The sequence below is a fragment of the Dromaius novaehollandiae genome, chromosome 1 (assembly GCF_036370855.1).
Source record: "Dromaius novaehollandiae isolate bDroNov1 chromosome 1, bDroNov1.hap1, whole genome shotgun sequence".
NCBI classification, from domain to species: Eukaryota; Metazoa; Chordata; class Aves; order Casuariiformes; family Dromaiidae; genus Dromaius; species Dromaius novaehollandiae.
The window spans coordinates 96,049,555-96,075,403 of record NC_088098.1 but is presented as its reverse complement, the minus strand read 5'-3'; the positions used below and the strand labels follow the sequence as shown (position 1 = coordinate 96,075,403).

Below are 25,849 nucleotides of genomic sequence, written 5' to 3'. Positions count from 1 at the left end.
TTGCCCTGGCACCTCTTACACTCAAGCATTGACTGAGTGCACACTTAAGCTCTGCCACCCTTAAAAGCCCAAGGTACTTTATCCCTTTGTTAAAGGACTGTCAGCTACACCCCAGAAGGACTGCCAAGCAGTAGGATCAGCCTGATCTGAAGGTAAGAATAGCTTATCAGTAATTCTTTTTCTGGGTAATTGCCTTTTATAAGGAAAATGGAAATGGAGTGGACACAGTGCTATCAGACTCCTCAAAGACATAAGGTATTCAGGGGTATTCAGCTCGTTCCTCCTCCGGCACAATCTGGGCCCAATTAGTTGTTCACATAAATAGCTACCACTTCACCATTGCATACCCTAACTAGAAATTTGACCTGGTCTTGAGTCCCTCTCATTATTTCATATTCTTTTATCTGCTAAACTATTTACAGCCTCCTCTGTCACCTTACCTCAGCAGGAAAAGCCATTTTGGAGACCTCCACGGACCAGTTTTTGCAGAGAGCAGGAGCAGACGAGAACATTTACTCACGCTCCTGTGAAGCGCTCAACTGACTGAAAATGAGTTTTCTACATTTTCTTCTCATGAGATGTGCAACAGAAGTCAGCAGAGCCAAGTCAAACCCATGAACCATTAAAAACCAAGCCACAATGGTTCAGATAAAGGGTACGGTCTAGTCCAGTATAATGTCTGCCACAGCAACCATTAGCAAATCCCCAGGGAAGAGTAAGAGCAAAGCAAGCCTGTCTGATTGTACAGTACTTCCCCAAATACCATCCCTGCACCCTTCAACACAGGTGACCACCTCATGTGGTTAGGCTGTTCAGTAACCCTTCACAAAAAAGTCTTTCTTCCAAGTGCCTGCCCACTCCCTCCTTGAATCAACATACTACTTGCTTCTGCCACATTCTTTGACTACCTCAGAGAATCACATCCTGCTGTCTGCTTTGCACTTGATACCTTAATACCTCTAGGTTTTATACTGAAAGGAACAGTGATCAGTTAATCCCTATTCAGTTTCCCTGGCCAGCACTCTGCAGAGCTGTCAGTCACCACATTTCCAGGCTGAAGAGTCCTAATCTACTTGGCTGCTCGCTGTAGGGAGGCTCTTCCACACCTCCAGGCCTGTTCCAATTCTAAAACACCCTCACACGAGGGGATACAGCAGCAGTAAGGTGGAGGTGAACACATTCATACAATAGCATAGAAACATTCCCTTCTCCCCCCCCCCCCCCATTCCATTCCTTTCCTATGGATCCTTAGTGATTTATTTTTTTACTGCTGCTGAGCACTGAGCTGGTAAGATAGACATGTCTGTCATGACAGACAGTCCTTGTTCCTGCCTGTTCAGGATCAGTTCAGAGCACATCTTTCTGTGGCACTGGGACAGTCTTTCCCTATATGTATAGCTTCATTTATTTATGCAGACTTTCATCTGTGCTAAGTTGACTGCTTGCACCTGAGCTGTAAGAATGGAGGTCAGAGACAAGGAAGCCACAGTGAAATTAGGTTAGAAAAATGGCAGTGCTTTTGACAAGTGTACAGTGAAGCAGTCCAGAATAAGAGAAAAGGATCTTCTGTGAAAGAAACCAATTGTTCATGTGAGAAGCTGCAATTTGGACAAATAATTGGATAACTCTTCCCATTTGGGGCACAGCTATCCAAAACATAGGAAAACCAACTGCAAAGTGCATGGCTCAAAAGGCCCAAGCACCAGCTACAAAAAAAAAAAGAAAAAGAAAAAAGCGCATCAGGCAGGAATAAGCACCAACACTGGGATAGAAAGATCGCCTCATTTCATCCTTTGCAAATGGACCTTCAGCTCAACCTAACTGCTTTTCACACAATTCTTCAGTGCTGGTAGTAACTGGTTATTATGGGACAAAGCACCAGACTAAAGCAATTATCTCAAACCTGATTTCATCAATATTTATAACACAGACAGTAGCCACAAAAAATTTTAATATGTTTATTCAAACAGGTTACATGAGACCTTCCAAGAAACACGTTGTAACTAGGCCTCAGTATATCAGATTTTTCCACTTAGCTTGTCTACAAGACATACTTCTTCAAAACAGTACAGACTAATTAAATGGTTACAGAAGAGAACCGCATAGGATGCAAAAACAGTTTAAGAGCAAAGATACCATACAGAGAACATTACTGGATTACAGCTCAACATGGATTGTTCTGAAAGTGACAGGAAGTTTTCCTGACAGAACACAAGTACACAGCATCACTAGTAAACATTTTGCATTAACAGCCATAGTTATTAAAAACCAGAAAAATGTTAGCTTCAAATATTATTTTGGCTATCCACTATACCTATAAGGTAAAACCATAAATGGACTAACTCTGCTTAGGAGGTGAAGAAACACTTAAGTTCCTAGCTAGAGCCCAATTCAGCAAACTACTTATGCATGTGTGTCCTACTGACACTAGTGGGGCTTACACATATTTAAGTATTATAATGAACAAGAGATTTCAGCATGCATCTAAAGTACAGTACATGCTACACACTTTCACTGAATCAGGACCATATTCTTCAAAGCATAACAGTTATATACACAATTTAAGTCATACTTCTCCCTCGATCTATTGCCCTGTCAAAAGAAAAACCTGTACTGGGTACAGTAAAAACTGATATTATCCCCCGAAGAAGCAAGGCTTTTTGTTACATTAACAACTCCAAAAGCAGACACAAATCAGTGTCAGGGAAAAATCAACCCTGACTGTACCTTTCGTTCTCAGTCTTTCAAAAATCAGAATTCACACGATTTGCATAGTATGAAATTCCATACACAATTCATAAGTTCAAGGCACTTGTTTCTTTTTCAGTTCATTCTCCAAGCTCTCAGTAAATTCTATACAGCTGTACAATAATGCCAATGACTATACAATCCTGCATGAGATACTAGAAGAAAGCTACAAAGCATATAAATAAATTTTCAGCTCCAAAAATATTTGATTTCTCCTACACTTAATATTTAAGTATGATTAAAAACAAAAAGCTCTGCAATGTTGTCATCTAATAGCTCTCTAAAAAGGTTTCCTGTAGCATTGTCTTTGTCCAGAATTCATTCATTTTACTGTTTAAAACAATCAGTCCTGCCGTAGCTATGAAATCCAGGTATCCAGGCAAAGGTTCCACATACTTGGGAATGAAACATTCCCATTTGCTCAGAGGAATTAGATTTTTTTTTTTTTTTATATAACCCACTATATGATAGTGAACAAAATACTTTTGTTTCATAGAAACAACTAACATTTGCCCACACCAGGCAAATGGTCTATTTACAGATACATTAGGACTGCCTAACTGACAGTGAGTGTAAGTTATCTGAAATCCAGGAAACACAGAGTTTAAAATGGCGACACTCTCTGCTGGATTGCCTTCCCTTTTAGGATACGTCTTATCTAGAGAAGAGAAAGAGACAAAAGATTAAGTATTCATCATCCTAAAGTGTGGCATATCTGAAAAGACATGAAATACCTAGAGGCCCAACTCTGCATCCTTCATTTATCTAAGGCAGATTCTGAGTTCAGTTGCACCAAAATTGATCTAATTTTTCATTATTAGAATCAATTAAAAGAACCAGAGTTACTCACTCAGCTTAAGTCAAGAGCCATCTTTGTTATATATTTATACAGCTTCTAGGAAACAGGGACTTTCATCTGTGATTCAGGCCTAAGAACTACCATTAGTTATTACAAAAACAGTAAGAACATGATCACAGGCCATACTGGGACAAACTAGAGAGGGAAGGTCAGCTCCTATATGCTGCAAGGTTACACACTAGTTTGACAATAAAAAGCTCTGAGACAAAAAATAAGAGCTATAAATGAACCCTGTAATTTCAGGTCTGTTTTTAATGTCAGGATCAGATAAGATGCAAGAAATCCCGAAGAAAATGGCATTTTCCAAATCTTCTCTCTAAAAGCTACAACTCAAAACCTAAAGAACTTTGAGGGGAATAAGGCTTGTTTGTTGTTTGGGGGATGGCAGTGGAAGATTTGTTTTGCTGTTTTGGGGCTTGAGGGGGGGATTGTTTTGTTTGTTGTTTGCTTTTGATTTTTACCTGTTCTCCTACAAGGCTATCAGGAACCAGATGAACTGGCTGCTCATTCTCCAAGTTTCTGGCACTTGGATCAGCTCCCTTTCGCATTAGCAGGCGAACAGCATCCAACTGACTCACCCGATATTGCAGGCTGGCAGCCACATGTAGTGCTGTGTTGCCATTGTAAGCCTAGAGAAGACACACACCATGAAGGAGAGGTAGGGGCATGAGTCTTGGGACACTCACAGTGCCATATGTATACACATTCTGGATTACTTCTGCAGCCCAGAGAAGCACCGTACCTTTGCATTAACAAAAGAGAGACAGTTGGGCAGCTCCAAAAAGAGACGAATGAGCTCCAGGTTTGCTTCTTCTGCTGCCAGATGTAAAGCTGTGCGACCACTTTTACGATCCTATCAAAAAAAGAAACTTAGTGTTTTCTGCAGGTGCTTCACCTCCCCAGGGTGAACATGCAGACAAATAAAATAGCAGGCAGAGTAACCATAAAGAGCTTGTGTGTAAAACATCTATTGTACATATTTGTACTGTAGTTCACTGAAAGTCAATGTAACTATGTATTTTAATATTTAGAGCTAATGAACAATGGACAAACTCTCACTTAGTAGTAAATTGAGACAGCAAAATATCAAATGATATGCCAAGTAATGGTTTGGCCCAGCATGGACCTAACTGAACAGGCAAGTGTATTTGAATTAAAATTCACAGTTCAAGAGCAGGGTATCATCACTATTACTGCTGATACTTCGAAATACTTCCAAAGATTTCCTTAAGACAGAATCAACTGCAACCAGCATTCTACCATTCTTAATCCAGAAATTAAACTGTCACCTCCTTTCCCCATGGTTCATGTGCATTGGTAATACTTCAGTGTTCTGAACAAATGCAGCATTCTCATTCCACTCTGATAAATTAAGCTATAAGGCACTCAAAGCTTTCAAATTAGTCTGCTTCATTTGTAATAAATAGGCTGAGATATGGGGCAGGAGAAAGGTCAGCTTCCATATTCTCTCAGGAGCTGGCTCTTTACACAAAGCTGCGTTCTTACTTACTTTTGCTTCAACAGTGGCTCCCATTTGTATTAGAGTCTTGATGGTTTCTACCAGGCTTTTGTTTCTCAGCAGAAGCTCCTGAACCTCTGGAGAGTGAGGGGGTTGACTGTTTTGCAGTTCATGCAGCACAGCATTATGTGCCAGAACAGCAGAGTGTAACGCTGTCAAACCTAAATATTAAAAGTCATCATTAATAAATAGTGCAGAACTAATTGACTGGCTGCTTGTTTTAGAAGGAGTGCTAAAGGAGCTTCTCCCCCTGCCAAGACCAGAGATGGCTCCACATTTCTAAGTGATAATGACTGCTCCCAAATGGCTCAGTGTTTGGGTTGTCAGTCACTGGAGAAGTTTAGTAATGTACTGTGAGATCTCAGCCAGTAAATAATGAAATAACAAAGTATGTTAAAGTTTGATTCTAAGCCATACTTTAGAAAGAGCCATTACATGGAAGAGAGGTTCAGTTCAAACTGCTCTCTGTTGCCAGAGATTCTGTATCCACTGATATATCCTTTGTACTCAGACATTTTACACAGTGGCCCACAATGACCTATACTCTCCACTGCAAACATTGTAATTACTCACTAACAGAAGATGGGAAGAGGAAAAGGGTCCCAAGAGGCAGAGACTAACCATTTTTATCTGATAGATATGCCATTTGTAATGTAATTTCAATTGTAATTGTAAATTGCAATTTGGCAAAGATATACTCCATTTTATTGCTTCTCACCTAGGATAACATTCATGAGCAGCTATAAAACATTATAACATCCAGTAACTCTGTAAATTATAAACTCAGAGCTACTCACCATCATAGTTTGTTGCCTCAAGGTCCACATACTGATTACTTCCCATGGCTCCCTTTTGGATTGCCTGCAAAAGTGGGAACAGATAGGCATTTAGATCTACACAAACCACAGTTTCCTCAAGCCTATATAGAGTCTTGCTACAGTGAAGGTGCAATAAATAACAGTATTGAGACTTGTTTTAGTATACTTCAGGATTCCACCGAATTAATCCAAGATGTTGGCAAGAATCTTAAGAAATTCAACACTAAGCCATTAATGTGGAACCCTGGAATGTATTTACAAGGCCACACAGAGTGAAAGATATGGGGAGGTGTTGTGCTTTCAGAATTTTCCAAGACAATTAACACAAGTTTAAGCACCATGGGTAAGGAACAGCTACATCATCCATCTGATCCTTACCTGAAGGACCTGGGCATGCCCTTTCTCAGCACAAACATGCAATGGTGTTCTACCCCAGCAGTCTGTGGTGTTGACTTGAGCCCCCAAGCTAACCAAGTCCTGCACAATGAGATGCTGATTGGCAGCCACAGCCACCTGGAAGGCACTCTGCAAACATTGAGAAGAAAACAAGCTATTAGTCATCTGATCTCTAACAGGAAACAGCAACTAAAACAAATAAAAATCCTTGCTGCCCAGTATTATTTAAGCAGTGATTACAAATACCAGGAAGCCAGGACAAGAAGTTGAGCATATAGTTTTACCAGCTCAAAGTGATCCCAAAGAAGTATTAATAGCTCAAGGATAATACTAGTATGTATGCTAAATCTCAGGGTTAATATTAAATAAGCATTTGGCTACACCTTCCTCAAGGTCCAGACATGCAGAACTCAGGTGCATAGAGCAGGTACAAAAAAACTCAGAGCCTCACCTGTCCATTGTGCTCTTTAATATCCAGCATGTGCAGGGCAGCCATCTTCCTTGCAAGAACATAGGAGAGCGCTCGTCGGCCCTGGGCAACAGCAATGTGAAGGAAGCTGCAGGGAAGAAGGGAAGCAGTTACACATCCATATAAGCAGGGGCTTAAGTCATTAGGGATCCAAGTGTGCATTATGCAAGGGGTGTTACATTGCCAGCCTCAGACACCTCATTCAGGTGACTAAGATGGGAAAACAGGTACATTCTTCCCAGGGCAATTCAAAGCATCTAAATTAGAATCTTTTTCTCTCCATTTATTAGATAAAATCTAACAGTAAGTGCCTGAAATCAGATGGTACAAATACTTTATCTACTAAACATGCTGCAACTCTATGTATCACAGCTTGTCAGCAGGGCCATGCATTTCATTTGATTACAGAAACTATTGCACCCAAGACAAGTAATGTTAATGAACAGCTTCCAATACAACCCCAACGGCTGACCATAAGCTCAACAGGAATACTCCAACCTTCTACTTCAGAAGCACAGAGATAAACAGTACTCACGTGTCTCCATCCACATCTTTTGCAAGGAACTGATCTTGAGAGATATTAGCCAGTTTGTTTTCCTCCTGCTCCACTTGCCATTGAAAAAATGACTTGCCCAGCTGTGCTGTGCTTCTGGCAGTGTTTTGGTGCGATAAAGAGACATTCAAAGTAGACAAAGAGACACTGCAGTCAAGACTACCACAGATGTTATTGGGAACCAAGCTGAAGTTTGGAGTATGGGTGCTGACATCAGCCTGTGGATGAGCACTGGTCAGGGGCTGCAGGGGAGTGGATATACTCTCTGAGCCTTCAGAATCATTCAAGAGAGAGGAGAAACTTTGTGATGGACAATACTGCAGTTCACGGCTCTCAAAGGCATTCTGCGGGTAGCCAGGAGACTGGTCATTGGCAGAGAAGGGCCTGTACTCCAGGGATGGATCCGAAGTGTAGTTCTGTGACAAATCCTGGTTCTGCAACGCAGGAAACTGGTAATGCTGAGGAGGATCGAGCATATGCTGGGAGGTGTGTTCTTGGAATGCTTGGTACTTCTGGGATGGGGAGAAAGCCTGCGTTCCTGGGCTGTCTTGATATTGCTCCCTGGGTGAGTTATTGTTAGAGACAGGGTGCAACCAGCTAACCTGCACTGTATTCAGAGAAACAGGGCTTGACTCATTCTTAATGTTTATGATGTTCTGAAGCAGATCAGAATTGCTATCGTGCTTTGGTTCATTTTTATGAGTCTCCTCCATGTTGTCCATAGAAGTTGGAGTCTGGGGTGGTGTCTGCCAGAAAAACAAAAAAAACAAACCCCCAAATTTTAAATATTATTTAGCTGGCAATTTCTGGTTACATAAAGCAAACAAAAATAAAGGCACAGTAAAATTAGTAAGTTTACCAGAAGGTGTGGGTGAACAGTAGCTTGGCGTTTGTAAGACGGTCCATCAGAAAGGTGCTCAGGAGCCTTTCTTTTGCCACCGTGGCCAAGTATGCTCTTGAGCTCTGCTGAAGAGAAAATGAATTTAACATCCATTTTGAGGTTACTCTTACAATCTACTTTTACAATATTATTGGGGTGTTTAAAAAAGGTTTTGTACCTGTGTACTGTTCGTAGTTCACCAATCCTCCTTGTGTCTATTGAGAAAAATTCAAGTTATTCCATTATTACGTTACTTCAGGAATAAGAAAACAAAAGCAGAGGTTTACTTCTATAAACATAGAATACACCTTAGAATAATTCTAACACATGGGGTTTTTTTAACCTTAATTAAAAGCAATTACATTGAAGTTGGAAAACAGGAGGATTTTTCTGGAACTTGAATGAAAACCACCATTTTTCTTAAGGCTTTGAGCTATTTCTTACACCAGCACAGAACTAAACAAAATCTAGAGAAAAGATGCTGCTCCTTAGTAAGGTCTAAGGATTTGATGTAAATAAGCCTGCAAATTTTCTCCTGCTTCAGTACCATGAACATTTCTGTATGGAAAATCCGCCCCCCCAGCAACACTTGTCTAGGAAATCCACTCACTCAAAACAAGTATTCTAAAGAATCTCCATCTTGGATCTTCCCAGCTTTTCCTCTTATTTTCTGCTTTTATCTTTCCAGACTGGGCTCTGCCATCACACTACATGCCCTGTGCAGCATGCAGGAAGAGTGCAACAGCATGACAAACTAGTAAGTGGTTCTCTTCTGAGAAAGTTCCCTACTCCTGTAATGAATGACCTCACATGAGTTAAGAGGGAGTTTTCATTGTTTCACAATATCAACACATCTATCTGAACTCCCTTTGGAAAATAAAGCTTAGCAAGAACATTGCTAAGTGTCTCCTTCTCCCACAGCAAACCCTCTTACTAATTTCTTCCTGGCTCTTTTTCCATTATGCATTGGAAAGGAAAAATACTGACTCCATCCACATCAGATAAAACAGTAGACTTGTTTTTAGTGTTATCACATGCCTTTTTTGCCAACTTCAGGAATCATTAAACCCAATTATGTCAGTGCTGAAAAATGTTCATTACCTTGCATTCATCAGTAGCAGAGCCCGAGGACATCTGTTTGCTGCTTCTGAAGTGCAACAGCAGTTCTTTCACCGAGTTCTTCACACGGACCCCCTGGAAAGGTCCTCTGTGTTGCTTTCCTCCCCCCATGTGTTGATCAACTGCTGAGACACGAAACAGAACCAACACTTAAGCCATCAACTCAATTTTCATTAGAAGAAAATTGAAACAAAGCTTATGGAAAATAACCTAGAACTTTGCTTTCAAATGAGAAGAGAGAATTCCTTCAAAACAAGATGATGTTCCAAAGAACTCTCTCATCCATTTCAGAAGTGTGCAAATTCCTTCAGTTTAATCAGTCTGGAATCTCCCCCACCTTGGCTTTTGGTGGTAAAGAGGTGGAAATATCAAACACAGGCATTACATTCACATTAATGCTTAAAGAATATTGAACTGGTGAACTGCTTTTGCCTAACATGGAACTAATATTTTTAATTACTCTTGGTTTTGATGTCCATACTGGATGGCCCTGTCCTTTCAGATCCTGTTTGCTTCAAAGCTCAAGCATAACACTCCCTCAAGTGACCTCTCCTGTTTCATAACTTCTCTAAAATCAGATCCGTTTTGAGGCTTTAAAAACAGAAGTGAAAGACCGGAAATCATGACTTCATGCACTCAGCTTGAGTCAAGAAATAATATGACTCAAGAAGGAAAGTACAAGATTTAGCAGGTAAATATTACACACATGATCACACACAACATATGCACTATATGCATATGTATATATACACACATATTCAAATCTGAAAAGAAAAAAAAGACCAATAAACCTCAGAAAAACTCAAAACACGCAAGGTTAGAGATCAAGCCTCAAAACGCAGAAGCTTCTCATAAAAAAAAGGGAAGTAAATAATCTCTCTAGGAGTTTCCTTGCACCTCACCATAGCAACTACCTCACCACAGGGCCTACGAATGGACTCTAAATGTGAAAATAAAGACCACCCATTCATAGAAAGCCTTTTTTGGCTTTTTTTTTTTTTTAAGAAGCTTTTTTTTTTTTGGCAAGCAAAAGTCTAACAGCGAACTGAGCCACTAAAACCATCCCGAGAGACGGACAAGGCGGGAGAAGCCCCTCACGGGAAGGAGCCCGAGGTCAGAAGCAAAACCAACGGCCGGACCAACGACCGCCCGCCCCAGCACGCGCCACCGCCCCGCGCAACGGCCACGCCGCCGCCACAAGCGCGGGGGCGGGCGGCAACGGGGGGCTGTCAGCGCAGAGCGGGTGGCCCCGGGAGGGGCGGGGGCGGCCGGGCACGCCGTACCTTGCAGCGCGGGGCGGGCGCCGCCCCGGGGGTCCCTCCGGCCGCCGCCGCCGCCGCGGCTGCTCACCGAGAGGTCCGAGTCGGAGCCCGGCGAACCCGGGGCCGAGTGAGCCGGCGAGCAGCTGCCCTCGCTGGAGTGGGGCGAGGCCCCGTAGAAGTAGGCGAGGTTGATGGGGCTGCTCAGGGCGCCACCGTCGCCGCCGTCGGGCGCCGCGTCCCGGCTGCTGTCCACGATCATGGCGCCGCGGGGCGCCGGGCGGCGGCGGAGGGTGGCGGGCGGCGCGGGCAAGGGCGCGGGCACGGCCAGGGCTGAGGGCGCGTCACGGCAACAGCGGCGACAACGAGTGGGGGCGGAAGCGGCGGCGGCGACCTCTTATAGCGGCTCCGCCCCACCGGCAGGGGCGGGGCCGGATGCGGCGAAGGGGCGGGGCCGCGCTTCCCGTAAAGGCGGCGGTTGGGGCCGGGGAGGGGGGCGGGCAAGGGCAGAGTTATACACACGCTTACATATACGCTTATGTGCGCTCATATACACACCTTCGAGCCCTCGTGGCCCTTGGAGCCTTTAGGGATGGCCGGCCTGGCCCAGGGCCCTCCAGCGATGCATGGGGGCCCCATGGGCCCCCTTCCCCTGGGGCAGCCCTGCGTGTGTGGATGTGGGCTGGTGCCCATGGCGGGCCCGGGGGAAGCGTCGAGCAGCGCTGCAGCCCTGCAGGGAAAGGGACAGGATGAAATCCTGCCACCTCCCCGGCGAGGCAGCGCACGGAGGTCCCCTCCACTTCTGCAGCCGTGTTTGAAGCGAATGAAAACCCAAATCTCCCCCGCCTCGGCCATGGCACCTGCAGAGGTGGGAAGAGGGGGCTTCGCTCTCCCCGCCGCACGCGAGGCACACCAACGCCTGCTTCCCTCTCCGCAGGGGAGGCTGCACGGAGTCTTTGCTCTGGCTCCTTTTGGGCCTCGGTTAAGGCAGTGCTCACCGAGCTGGGGTTTTCCTGGTTGTGTGCATAAAGTGCCAAGTGGGCAGCATCCAGAGAGAAGGGGAACGTGAGCGGTTACTTATGATGCATACAAGTCATCTCTCTTCATCTCCAAGCTGGGTCTGTAGTAGGCAGGGGGCAGATACGAAAGCTACTTTGTTTTTAGGTTGCACCCTGCCCTGGTGGTAGCATCCCCCCTCAGAGACTAGCAGAGAGAATTGAGTAAGTAATACCATGCCGAAACTAAAAGTGGGTGAAACTATATGCCTGTGATTACTATTAACAACGTTACTGATTTATTAGCGATATTCACAGGGGAGATTTTTCAGATTTCTGCTTTTTAAAAAACGTTTCTGCTTTCTTGGCTTCCACTGAGGTCTCCATCTTCTAAAACACAAGCATTAAAAGTATGGGTTGGTCCACATAAGGATGTGATTAGGATGTTCTTTGCTCTCTGGCTGCCTCAAAAAATACGTAGTAAAGCACCACAGTATTTCTAAAGTACATTATGTAAATTGGAGGTCTATAATTTAGGCTATTATACATGTTTTAATGGTATTAAAAAACAAATGACAGGTGCAACATAAAATTACATTAATCAATTGCAAGGACACAGGAGGGAATTACTTCATATTTTTCAAGTATTTTTTCTCCTGACAGGTGAAGGAAGAGTTTCATTTGGAATTATACACACAGTTTTCTTTTCCAAAGACTGTTGTTTTAAGCTTTAGGTTGAATTTATGCAAGTACAGTAAAATTTGCAATGGAATCTATCAAATGAAAGCGGACACTGAGTAGTGCCAGAAATGGCACAGTCTAATAAAGGTCAAAATTCATTTGTTCCCTAATCAGGAGCTGCCTCCCATGCGAGCATTCTCACTGATTTCAGTGAACCTCTTTATGCAAAGAAGAATCTGTGAAATCAGGCCACATATTTTAAACATGCAAAAAGATTCTTCTCTGTTCTCAAAACCTTAGATCTCAATTAAGATATCTCAGCCTTAGGTAGCTATTTTAATCATTTCTTTGTTAAAAAGCATTTGCTGCTCAGAGATCCTTTGGCTCTGGAAGGCTCTTTGCACACTTGGTAACTGGTGGAGGGATCCATAACACAGCTTTTGGGAAAACATCTCTGACTGATCAAACTTTACATTTACATCATTGCGACGTATCCAGGAAAGCAAGCAGTTTTAAATATAACAGCAGCTTAATCTGATTGTTAGGGTCTCCCACTACTACAGCACATGGATCTTGTCTTTTGACAAGCAAACCATAACGTGAATCTCAGAAGTATATAATCCAAAGAATTAGATTCGGCATTGTAGTGGTCTGTAATTATCTTTAAATTGTCAAGATTAAAAGTGGATTTCAAACCAAAAGTGGATTTCACTTATAAAACACATGCAGGGAGAGGTAGACAGTGTCCTGATCATTGCCATTCACTAATGATCTTGGAATTTACTTGATTAAAGATTAGTCTCCACAGTTGAATGAAAACTATTCTATAAAATAGGATTTAATGAGATTTTTATTTTAGTTCAAAGAGGGTTTGGGATTTTTTTTCTATTCTATTCTGACATTCCTACTCTACTGGGGCCTGAATCGCTGACTTGCTCTCATTCTACCAAGCAAAATCTACTTCAGGCAACACCGATACCTTAATTCATAATTCTTTCAACAATGATATCTTATTTATCAGGTCTTTTGACATAAAACTACTCCCAGTCAAAGCAGATTAGGACAAGTCTAATTCCTGTGAGCTCTGTAACAAAAGGCTCTTTCAAAAATACGCACACCCATCTGTTGCACAAGATGAGCTGGCTCCTGACAACTCTGTACTCTTAAAGTGCTTCCATGTAAATTACTGGCAAATTATCGCTACATTGAAATTATTAATGCTGCAGACCTTGAACATTTTTGGGGGGTCCACACGCTACATAACATCTGTGGCAACCAAAACCCCGGCAGACAACTTCAGGGTAAGCAAGTTCCTCCTGGGCAGGGTAGCAGCAAAAAGTGGCTGTCACCTCCTCTCCTCATGGGAAACCAACTGATGGAGGCCATATCGGCAGCAAGAAACCAAAAAGAAGGGGGGTTGGCTGGGAAGGAGCTGCAGGGGCACAGCGACTGGGCAGCTCCAGCTTCCTTTGGCTGTGCTGTAATGCAGCAAAATCCATCAGTGTCCAGAGCCAGAGAAGGCAAGCACGGAGGAGGATGCCTCAGGTCTCCGACTGCCGGCATCACAAGTTTTTATTGCACCACCTTCATTTACAGCAGTATATCAATAATGCCAACTAGCGGCCAGTATTAGCAACATTTTCCCAGATACCTTTCTTAAACACGTCTACAAACAGTGAGTTGTGCTTATATTGGTACCTCAGATCACTGCAAAAATAAGAAACAAAACACATTTGTTTCCAAATCAAAAACCCTTCTTCCCTCTCTTCAAAATATAGCCTGGATAAGTTTTGTAGCTTATCAGTCTTGTTTTAGGTTATACCTGTATACTTGATCACTGAAACAGGTTTGATCACTGGTTTTGAGTGTGCAGCCTGTGCACACCCATGAGCTACTTTGAAGGGATGTAGAAATTCAGATAAGAAAAAAAATGCAACTGTCTCAAAGTTTATACTCAGCGGTTAAGGGTCTCTGCCTCCATTGGAAAAATCAGAAAGGCTGAAAGATGAGATCTTTGACTTCCATTACCAGCTCAACAGCTAGGTTAGTCACAGTTGTAGGTCTCCATTTTGCTATCCTGTTCAGAGCCAGCATTTAGGAAAGATGCACTGGACATGCTGTACTGGGCTTTCTCATCATGAGACCTCAAATAACTGTGTTCTTGTTACAAGGAAACAGCTGCCCTAATTAGAAGTAAAATTAAGAAGCCTGTTCAATTTGTTGTTGTTGTTAAAATATATTTCCATTGTTTTCAAACCCCTTTTTAATAATAATAATATTTTTTCTTGTATCTGGGCCCTCACATTGAGAACAGTATTTTAATAATGATAGCATAAGTTCAGATTGAGGGAGAAATTTTGTTTTGAACCAACTCTGGTTTATCCTTTCTGATGTGAGCTTTATGGTCTGAGCTACGCCACCACAGGGAAGGGGAGATCTAGCCCATACTGCGAAATGGCAGTAAGGAAGCTTAGCGGAAATGTCCAGGAAAACTGCCTTAACACTGAATTGCTGCACAACTGGTGTAATTAGTCCTACAAAGCCCACAACTGAGGTTATAGAGGGGGTACTAGATAGAGGCCACCTGGGCACTTGCTACTCTGAAGAGTAGAGAGCTGATCTGCTCGCTCTGGCTGCAGAGCACAGGCAGAGATTTGTGCATTGCTGGAAGTGCATCCCCCCAGTACCCAATACCATCCTCTATAGCTTAGTATGGAAGTGATTGCCGCCAATCTAATCCTACATTTAACTGTAAGCCTCTCCCTCTATTGTGTCAGATAACTTGGCCCCACAGTTTACCCTCATGTTCTGGTCCCCAGCTGGTAACAGGGCACTTACATGAGCTTAATTCTGGATCTCTTTTGAAGCAAGCAAACTAACTGCTTTGGATGAAACCTGGGCACGGTTTGCTCCAGGACCGCTCCCCAGAGGCAGGATGGGCAAAACTGTGCCAGAGCTGTCTCCCTCTGTGTAGCATTATCCTCCAAAAGGGTATCCTACCTGGTCTCCCCCCTCAAAAAATCCCCTTACAGCTTCAAGTCACTCTCCAACATATGCAACATCTTGTTTTAAAAGCAGTGCAGTGTGGGCTGTGACACATTATTTCAGGCGTGTGGAGTTGAAAAAAAAAAAACCCACAAAAAATGTGTCCTAGGGAGACCACGTGGAGTTCAGAGGAGACCAAGGCTACGCTGTACAGACATGGCCAGTCTGCTGTAGGGAACAGGCTAGCCTTTACAAGACCAGCGTGCCTGCACTGCTTGGTCCCTGAGTCACATACCGGAGTGAATGCTGTAAGGGTTGTAGACTTAAAAAAAATCAAACCTAGAAAGTGGGACTTTCCTTTTTCTGTAAAGCAGCACATGGACGTCTCTGCAGGGCACATGGTCTCCCCTGAGAGTGAGGAGCGTGCCGGTTCTCAGAGCACCGGCAGGTCAGAAGGCATCAGAGTGGAATAAACATCTCTCTCCTGCCTTTCCCGAGCCATGAGGCTCAGCACGCCCCACTTCAACTGAAGTGGCAGAGCACAAACTGCTAGTAACAAAGATTTGGGTTTGCAGTGCATTTTTTCTTGTATAACCTTTCTGGTATTTCTTAATCTGGAAATAAAAATGTTATAGCTCACAAACCAGTTTCTTCGTGTACATGAATATTTGCTGTACGATGTCAGATGTTCCTTGTTCTCAAATAGGTGTAATTAGCCTCCTGCTGAAGACTTTGAGTCAAGGTGCGGGAATACAGCTGCCACACCTCTGTATGCTAAAAGGATTTCCACACAGCACACAAATTCCACACAATCCAACATAACATTGAATTTGCTTTTAAAATAGCATCAAGACAACTGAAGATAAAAGCATAGTAACTATTTCACTTTTAGAGCCTGTTTAGGATCAATAGGTAGATTTGCTTTACCAATTTAGGAGACCACATGTCAGCATACTGGAAGCGGTCAGTGACATATTTTTGCTCTAAAAGGTAGTACAGAGGAGTCTTCCCTCTTTGCTATGCTTGTATTGCTACATTTTTCCTAGTTGTTGGTCTCCAAGACTGTCATTCTAGGACTAACTTAAACTTCAAAAGCGAGCATGTATAATTCTTCATATTAAAGGAAAACTCAGACTATTTATTTCCGTGTATTTTTTGCAGCTTGCTCCTTTGATCTGAAAAGAGTCATCAGTTCTGCTTTTTTTCTCTCAGAGTGTTTGATATTTAAAAAAGAAAGAAAAGAAAGAAACCTGGTTGCTCCTAAGTAGATTCTTTCACACTGTGGCTATAAAGCAGCTAAAATCAGTACGGAGAAAAAGAAACACCAAACCCAGGAGAAAAAGAAACACCAAACCCAGCAAGTGTTACAAAGCTGCCTATGTTGATCTGAGTTCTTTGTAAGTAAACAGTTTTCCCGCACACCTTATTTTTGTCGACATTCCTCTCAGCATAGTCCATGCCATGGTTAGTCATGATTTCTCATAAGTTTCTCTATCTCATTAGTTCATAAGCATCTTGCAGTAGGCACTCATCACTACGGAAACACACACACCACTGATGTCACGGCATATAAATAAGGAGCAGAACACTCTTTCCCCATACCAAAGGGCAGCGTCAGATGTCAGCTGTGTACATAGATGAAGTAAATACTGCATGTTCTTGCCTAGAAATATTTGCTTACTGTTTTTACAGTATTCTGGTTTAGAAAGGGAGTATATAGCAATACCCTACTAGCAAACATTAATTCATCCCATTTTTGCCGTTCCTCGGTGCTGGTAAGGAGTCTCATTGTAGGTCTAAAGGTTTAAGCGTGAGCTTTGCTCAGGTCTCATACTAAAGGACTTTTTCCCCTAGCTCGGGTGATCCACTTGGGCCATAACCTTTCATTCTGAGCCCACAGTAATTTTTCTTGTGTGCTGTCAGCTGCAGGAACCTGTGCTGTAACCATAGCAGGTGAGTTAGGCTCAAGCGGACTTTGGTTTCAGTCTTCTTACATTTCACAGACAAGAACCACTTCAACCACCTCTAAAACAAAATCTAGTAGGAAATGCAGAGCTGTCTTCTGCAATGCAGCATCACTGTTCAACTGTTTAGTACAGGAAGGAGGAAAAACTGCTTCATCTCACTGAGAATTTAACCAAGAGAAATACGATTTTTCAAACTGTAATCTGCCCTGGACCCTGCTTTTCCAGTCTGTTAGCTCATATGTACAGTACTGGGTAGGCTGTCTAAGGTTCAGGTTTCCATCTATTCAGGCTTCTCAAACATGTCTTTTCTTCCACTAAAAAATGTTGTCCAGGCAGATTTTGACATTCGCCCCAATTCTTGGACATGGCAAACCAGTCACATCTACTGTACAGTACTTCGAACTGGGTTGATATCTGTCCAGAAATCCTAGACGTACTGGCAGCATGTGCCCAGATCAACTGTACGGTACTTGTATGGGAGGCTCAACATCTGCAGGAAGCCTCAGCACTGATTTGCACAAGCCTACACAGCTTACGAGCATATACTCGACCCAGGTGTGCGTATCTGCGTGCAGGAAACCCCAGAGAGAAATAAGACAACCACAGCGAAAGAAGGACACTTGTATCATGTAAACTTGATGCAAAGCTTATTGAAGTGAATGCCCAGGCTGTTCACATCTTATGTCTTGACCTTATTTCACTATGATTTTCATTTTATAGATTTTAAATGCATTTAGTTCAGACTTCCATTCATGAGAGAAATCCCAGTTTTCAAATCACACAGCTATCTGACCTCAGGAAAGTCCTGAAACTCAGCTGTAGAGTTGTCCTCCATTAGTCAGGTCAGAATTCAAGAAACAGGAAATTTTCATTTAAAAAGCACCTAAACCAGGGCCACCAAATGACATTTTACTATGATAAGGAAAATATTTGGTGCTTCCAAGCAGTGGTGTAAAAAGTTTCCTGGTGTTTGGCATGAACTGCACATACTAGGGCAGGTTTTGCCTTCAGTTAAATGTGTGCAATCATCTTCAGCTGGGACAACATCACTCCATCTGTGGGTCAGAATTTGCTGCCACAAATGTCTCAACAGTAAGTATCATATGTCAGCGTAAAGGATATTATATGATGTTTGTTCTTGCTTCTACAACCTTAACAAGCAATTGCTACACATTTAAAAAGGAATCCATGACAATGGATAGTAGTGACAAATTACAGCAATATGTACATTGCCTATCAGTTAGTATAAAGTATCAAGAAACATGGAAATAGACCCTGTGATTTAGTGGGGCACCATGCAAAATTCAGTTCCCACACATTGGCTTTCTCCTTCAGTTCTCATCTGGGAAAAGATGCCGACTAGAGTCAGACACATCCTGTCTTACAGACTTTTGCTTTTCACAGATGCTAGGCTGTGGATTTTTAATTTCTCTTTAATTTCCTGGCAATCTCTTAAAAAGAGATCAGGACTAAAGGCAGCTCTAGTCCCTGCCTCATCCGTTCAGTCTCAGGAGACTGCAAGCAGGAACGCAAAAAGCACAGCAGAGGCAGAGTTGAATGGTGCTGCCCCCGAAAGCGCGGGGCCGAGCCAGGCTGGCTGTGCCGGCAGCAGAGCAGGAAGGAGGCCCGGGGCCAGGCTTGCCACCTGCCGCTTTGGGCATCCCTGGGATGGGGAGGACACACCAAGAAAAGCTGCTGGAAGCCAATCTATCCTACCAGCCCTATTCGCAGCAGGGCTCTGGCATAGGCAAAAGAGGGTGCCAGGCTGGGGCTGCTTTGCCACCCCAGGTGTCCCGAGCTTCACCCGTGCTCAGCTGCAGCCCCAGGCACCCGGTGGCAAAGGGCATTCCCCCTACCTCCCATCGACTCCACTAAACACAAAGGGAAACATGTGGCTTTCCGTGCCAATGAAAGGTTTAACTAACCAGAAGGAAGTCACTTGCCTCAAGAACAAAGCTGATAGAGGAATTTCGGCAGGAGCAGAAATACAGCATGGTTCCCTGTGCCCCTAGGGGCCATCTACCCTCAGCAGCTGGTCACCTGGACTGGTGGGCGGAGAGCCCAGGGCATCACGCGTCCTCGACTTGGTTCATGCCTCCAGTCAAGGCAAGATATCCAAGCTGAAAATACTGTGCTGCCATCTAAGGCAGTACGCAAGTGTCAAACAGGTACACAAGTCTCAAACAACTGTTCTGCGGTGGTACAGCCATGCCGCAAAATACAGTAGTCTAAAATCCAGACCGCAGCTTGTCCTCTGCAAGAGCTTCCTTCCCTCCCTGTCACATACGGGAGACTGGTAATGAACTGGGATGCTGCACAGCCAACCTCACGTGGTAAGCCAAAGAAACCCTCAGCAGATGATGAAAAGAAGTTTATTCCTTGGTTTATGAAGCTTCATAGTGTAGTTTAAGTTTGTTAAACTTACTTCTTTTCATTCCTCCAAAATTTCTCTAAATTGCAAGAAAGTAGGTATAGATCCCTATTTTTACATGTGTTTTGTCACACTCTGAATGCACCATGACCTTATACTCCTGACCTGCAGAAGCTGCCAGGCTTGCATGTTACTGATGCTCTGTTATCCCAAAATTGCTGATAAGCTGCCAAAAAAGAAACTGTAATCAAGGTTATACAAAACACCTGCTCCCACTAACCATGTTTCTTCTGCTCACTGCTCTAAGAGCTTAGCTTCCCATCCATCCTAAGTCTTGAGGGCTACTACATCCTCCCCTGAAAAAAACAGATTATTTGAGAGAGAATTGCCTGAGACAGCTAGGTGATTTAGGGGTAAAAACTCCAGCGATTTCCACTGGTACTTTGCTTCTAAATTGCCTGGGGCCTTTCAAAAATCCCACTGTTCAGTGCGTTTTTTTTCACACTTGATTGTTGCCCATTATCCTTCCCAAAAGCCAACCACTACTCTGTCTCCAACCCCAAGACACATCTCACTGGATAATTACAGCACAAGCCACTTCCAATGCTATTAGAAGTAAAAAATAATAATAATAACAAACAACAAACTAATATAGTTCCAATCAATCACAGTTTTTAAACAATAGAGCAAATAAAATAATAGTGTACCTTCATGTCGGAAGAGTGAAGTGAGAATTAGCTCTACGGACAGCAAGCCGCTGCTTTGCACCCCACTGGCACCTGACTGTCCCTTATGGCCACATCTGTGCAAATGAGTGAAAAGTTCCTCTGAGGTTTAACGGCATGAAACAGAGAAGCAGCAGCAGGGAAACTTTTTTTTTCTCCCTCCCAAACGTCCCGCTTACTCTGGCTTTCTGGTAAAAAAAAAAAAAAAAAAAAAAAAAAACACTAAACAACCCCCCCCCCCCCCCCCGAGTTTATTACACCTCCAGGCCGTGTACCCACGGGGCTCTTTTTCTTGGGGCGGTTCAGCCACGCTTATCTCCAAGCCCCACGGGGCGGGCTGACGAGGGGGAGGAAGGCTGCGACATGCGCGGGGAAGCAGCGGGGTGGAGGAGGGCGCTGTCAGAGGGGCTCCTTGGACTTTTTCGGCGCTGAGGAATTTCCCAGGCAGGGCGAGCCCTCTCGGGGACATTCCCCTGCCACTGAGGCTGGCAGGAAACCCCGGGCTGGTGTAATGTTGCCTGAAAGGAGCTCGAACACGCTGAGTTGTCGCCATTAGAGTTTCGTGGGAAGGACAGCGAGAAGGAGCTTCGTGACCCTGGGGTGGGCAGAAATGCGCAGCGTAACCCAGCAGGATTTCCTTCCTGATGCCAAACTCGGCTCTCTTCCTCGACCACCCTGTACTTTCAGTACGGCAGGTATATCCACATGTTGCCAGGAAGCATTTCATAGCCCTTTCCTGCCTTGGCACGAGCGTGTAATCCGCACACGTGGGTGCCTGTGTAGCTGTTACATCAGATGCAAGGGAGATGCCGATTCACCTTGCTGATCGAAGGTGGCAAGCAAGGAGAAGACCCTCCAACACCCTCAAACACCTCCTGGCTTCAGTGCCTTCCATTAACCCTTCCCAAGTGCAGTTATAACACGCGCAGCTCCTGGTGGCTGCCACCAAAGGGGTAAAAGCACGGAGCAGCTTATCCCACCGCCCATCGTGTCCCCAGTGCCTTCTGCACTGGGTCGTGGATGTAAAGTCGTGGATGTAAAGCCAAGAACATCCCCCCCCACCCCCGCCTCGGTGAGCTGGAAGATGTAGGAGAGCACTTCTCCTTCCCAAAGGTGATCATTTTGAAACCGTTGCCCCGTGGGCAGGAAACGCTGCGTGGGCTCCCTCTTCCTGCTCGCAGCTGCATTATAGGGCTGGAACATATTCAACTGATAATCTTGATGGTCTCAATGCTTTTCTTCGAAATAAGGGCAGTTTGTTCCAGCTGGGTTTGGTATCTGATGGTTTGCTAGGCTGAACAGCCACGGTGCCCTCAGCCCTGCCCAAGGCACCCAAAGGTCCATGCCATGGGTGACCTCCCAGCCTCGCTCTCTCCCCTGGCAACTCCCGAGCAGAGCATGACACAGTCAGGGACCCCAGCGGCCACCCAGCACCTTCAAGAGGCACCGAGAGCTGCCCAAAGCCCAAGAGGGGCGTAGGTGGGCCTGGCATCAGGGAGGGCAGCAGTCGGAGTGCAGCTCAGCTCACCCGGACCCTTCCTGCAGGCCCCCCCCTCCTCTTCTCCCCCTTTTCTTGTAGCTCCCTCCTGAATCAGGATAGCTCAAATGCTCAGTCTCCTCAAGCCATCGAGGAAACTCAGCCACAGTCGGCACCCTCCCAGGAGCCATTTGCCTGTGCAAGCAGAGGTGGTTCCCCTTGCAAAAGGCTCAATGGACAGGAGAAGCCCAAACAGGATGAAAAAGAGAAACTGAGGCACAGAAGGGGCAAAGCAACAAAATAAAGGTCAAACAGCAGATGTGTGGCACGACAGGAAAGAAAAGTTATCACTTCAGTCAGAAAGTACGAATGTCTACGTCATGTTTGTCGAGCAGGAGAGGGATGGGGACAACAGGACATGGAGGGTGTAAATCTGTTCACACAGAGAACCTTACTGTATCTCCAATGGATGATATGAAATTGTTGGGAGTGGGAGAGAGTCATATGTTTGACGCATTTTATGACAATGTAAAATAATTGCAATATTTGCTTGTTTCTGGAACTCTTGAATTTTATCATGAGATTTTTGAGCCAGTGTCTTCTTTCTTTAAAGTAACTTTTTATTTCTATTTTTACCAAAACAACTGCAAGAAGCATGGCAGAAGCAAAAATAATAATAATGCAAGCACACAGGACACAAATAATAAAGGTGAAGCAGAAATGGAAGAAAAGATTAGAAGGAAAGAAACAGCTGGGCTCAAAATAGCTGCCTTGCCGGTGGCAAGGGACAATTCCCTGCAAGAAGCTGATTCAGGCAGAAAGGGCAGGCAGCACTGGAAAGCATGACTCACCCAACAAGAGGGCGGGAAGGAGTGGAAAGAGCTGAATGTAGGGTGGCAAGGAAAAAAAAAAGTGAATTCTGTGGGTTCTTTTTAGTTTGGGTACTTCTGTCCTGCCTCTCACTTGTTGAGCTCCAAAGGGCATGTCCCATTTTGAAGCTCTTTTGTGAGAGCTGCGCTGGGGAAGAGCGCTCGTGCTGGTCACGTAACTGGTCCCAGTCATTGCAAATAACCTGCAGTGGAAATTCAGACAAAGTGAAAAGGAGAGCCCGGTACTGAGCTAAAGAAAAAATAGCAGGTTCATACAGAAGCGCAGAAGGCCCAAGCCTGAGAGCAGTGGGTGAAAAGTGCTTGTGTATTTTCAAGGCTGGAAAGGGAAGAGAGAGGATAACAAGTGGAGGCGCAAGACGAAATTCTTAATGGGTGGCTGAACCAGGGGATACCGGCTCCCATACTGTGGATTTGCTGTCAGATCGCAGAGCCTGCTAAATTTTCTCCATTACAAGGAGAAATGACTTGAGGTGGGTTTTTCTATCCTGACGTCAGGAAAAAACATCAGATGTAACAGAACATGTATGGCAAAGTAATCATCCTTAGGAGGACAGTCCTAAGCCTACCTAAAGTTATAACATCTATTTTATCAGCTAAATTTCTTTCTAAAAAGAGCTCCCAATAAGAGATGTTCACCCAGTGGTGTTCATGCCATTCATTTCTAAAACACACCACCTAAGAGTGAGAAAACAAACCTTTAGCAGTGGCAGCTATGAGACTATTACACATTGTGGCATTTATTTTTCTTTTGAGAGTCATCCCAGACTCTTTTTTCAGTGCCTCAAAACCCTCTTCTGGCCACATTCATTAACTTTTCCCTGAGGTTTACTGGTCTGTTAAGCCCGTGCCAGCTGACACAGTTGAGATGTGGGGTGAGGGGATCCAACTTCTACTTTCACTTGGGTTTAGTTAAGTCTTTACCCTGCAACTGGAACTCATGCAAAATAACTCAAATACTCATAATTCTTTAACATCTTCCAACAAGACCCCTCTATTCTGTCCCAGGCAGAGAAGTTCCTATACAATTGATGGCAAGAAAATCACAAAACAGATCAACTTATTTCACCCCCGAATACTGTGGAATATCCCCACAACAGGTGACACCAAGAGTGGACAGAGGATAGAGTAATTTGAAGAGGATTTTAGACGGTCACTGCCCAAGTATCAGCTAGGTTAGCATCAGAGTTTGGATTTGTGTGACAAGCACCTCAACTAACATTCAGGAGAGACTCAAAGATCCAGATTCAGGAAGATTTAAAAAAATGTAGCCTTAAGTTTAAATACATAGGTCCTGTATTGTTAATAGGATAGCAAATACGTTAGAAGCCATGTAATACCTTGCTAATTGGGGATGCAGTGCTAAACCCTGGGATTAGCACAGGAAATCCCATTTCAACTGGATCAGAAATCCTACAGTCTCAGCTCTCTACCAACTCAGGTGAGCTCCCTGTCCATCTGCCTGGCCTTACTAGGCTCTAGCCTTGCTTTCAGGAATGCAGGTTCAAGTCCCTTCTCTGCTCAATACCTGCGTCAGCTAGGTGAGTTACATACCACAAGCTCCAAACAGCACACGGCACACAATGAAAGCCTGCCAGTGCACGGCTCCTTATTCTCATCATAAATATTTTTAAAAAGCTCCCCACCTATTTTATCTGTCATGTCTACGTGGATGAAGTTCATACATGTAGAACACACCTGAAATCCCAACACACAAGGCTCCAAACAGACTGCAGGTGCTAAGTTTTGCAGTAGTACTTAGCCAAATCTTTGCTACGGCATTACTGGCAGGGAGTAGAGAATGAGGTGCATGAGCAGCTGGGGGTGGGGGGGGAATTGTTCCTTTTGGACACCTTTGGAGAAATGTATGTGTGCATATATATATATATACACACACACATTTTTTTGGGGGGGGGGGGGGTGAGGGGGGGAAGTGCTATATTCCAGAAGTGACTCTGTCCCTCACAGCCATTATTGCCTTTGGAAACCTGCACATGACTGAATCCCCAACCCTATACCCAAAGGCCCCAAGACCTTTGCACCCACTGCATTCTTCCTTGCAGCTCCATCCTGTCCTCCTTGCTTCCCTTCCCACACTCCCACTTCCCCTCTAAGTATGCCTGGGCCTCATCTTGCACCATACAGCAAAGGATCTTGTGCTCTGTAGCCCTTCTCCTTTTTTTGGCTAAGCAAATGCTGACACAGCTGGGACACAATGGGACTACTACTGTACTTTCAGCTTCCAGGGCAAAAGGCAGGGAAAATCTGAGAGAGGCTGTACATCCCTTTAGCCCTGTTCCCTAGCAGCTACCAGGGGGCATCACTGAGAGCAGGCTGGGGGTTGAATGAGTCCTTTCGTTCTATAGGAATGGGCAAGAACAGCCTCCTGGTCACACCACTGCCCGAGCCCCACGCTCTGTCTCCTGCAGCAGCCAGCATCAAGTAAAAGGGGGAACAGAGTAAGAGCAAATCCTTTGTGCTACTTCCTCAGCGCACTCTCCGTTAGTCTCCGGAAATTTGCAGGTCAGGGTGCAGCCATCTGAGGAAACTGGTGCACTGGGCGATGCAGCCTGCTTACCTGTTTCTGAGCTGTAAATCCTGACTGCAGTGTAACTGTGAGATAGCCCTGCAGCGGCCCCCTCTCCCCTCCATCCTAGCCCTCAAAGCACCCGAGAGGCTCCCAGACTGCGCTGGGTGGCTGCTCCCTCCCTCCCGGCAACCCCACAGATGCAGCTCGAGGCCTCAGGCGGCAGCGAGGATGCAGCCGGGGAATGGCAGGACACCCCACAGCCCTTCAACACACCAACTTCCTTAGAGAACAGAGATCTCCCATGTTTAATAGCCCACCCATGATTTTCCTTCGATTACTTAAAGTAAAAACTGGTTGTAAGCTAGAGAAGAAATGCCCGCGCTGCCTCAGCTCCATGTTCTTCACACAGCTTTTTTAAAATGAAGTGGCTTAAGGATTTTCCATTGGCCAGCTGGGTTTCTAAAGCCCTCAGCAAAGGCAGCTGTATTATGTACAAGGTTTTCTTATGCATCAGGCCTGACACACGGACAACAGGAAACATAGTGCCTTTCAGTGCTAGGTCTCACACCAAGCTTGTGCTGCTTGCAGAGATTGCTCCCCTCCAAACATAC

General features: G+C 44.5%; 1 protein-coding gene across 6 annotated transcripts; it reads right to left on the bottom strand.

Annotated features, from left to right (window-relative positions):
* Window positions 1–1,944: 1,944 nt before the first annotated feature.
* On the bottom strand, window positions 1,945–10,990 carry NFKBIZ (NFKB inhibitor zeta). 6 transcript variants are annotated; one of them, XM_026112396.2, is made up of 12 exons: window positions 10,645–10,990; window positions 9,344–9,486; window positions 8,421–8,457; window positions 8,222–8,328; window positions 7,345–8,108; window positions 6,792–6,897; window positions 6,323–6,469; window positions 5,924–5,987; window positions 5,118–5,287; window positions 4,350–4,460; window positions 4,069–4,236; window positions 1,945–3,406 (listed from the first exon to the last, which is right to left on the bottom strand). In XM_026112396.2, exons 1-12 carry the CDS (start codon window positions 10,880–10,882, stop codon window positions 3,353–3,355), a joined length of 2,109 nt encoding a protein of 702 aa, XP_025968181.2. In that variant the 5' UTR covers window positions 10,883–10,990; the 3' UTR covers window positions 1,945–3,352. The 6 variants fall into 6 exon arrangements, with proteins under 6 accessions (XP_025968181.2, XP_025968183.2, XP_025968182.2 ...); XM_026112398.2 differs by having other exon boundaries at window positions 8,222–8,325; XM_026112397.2 differs by having other exon boundaries at window positions 9,344–9,483.
* Between the last annotated feature and the right edge of the window lie 14,859 nt (window positions 10,991–25,849).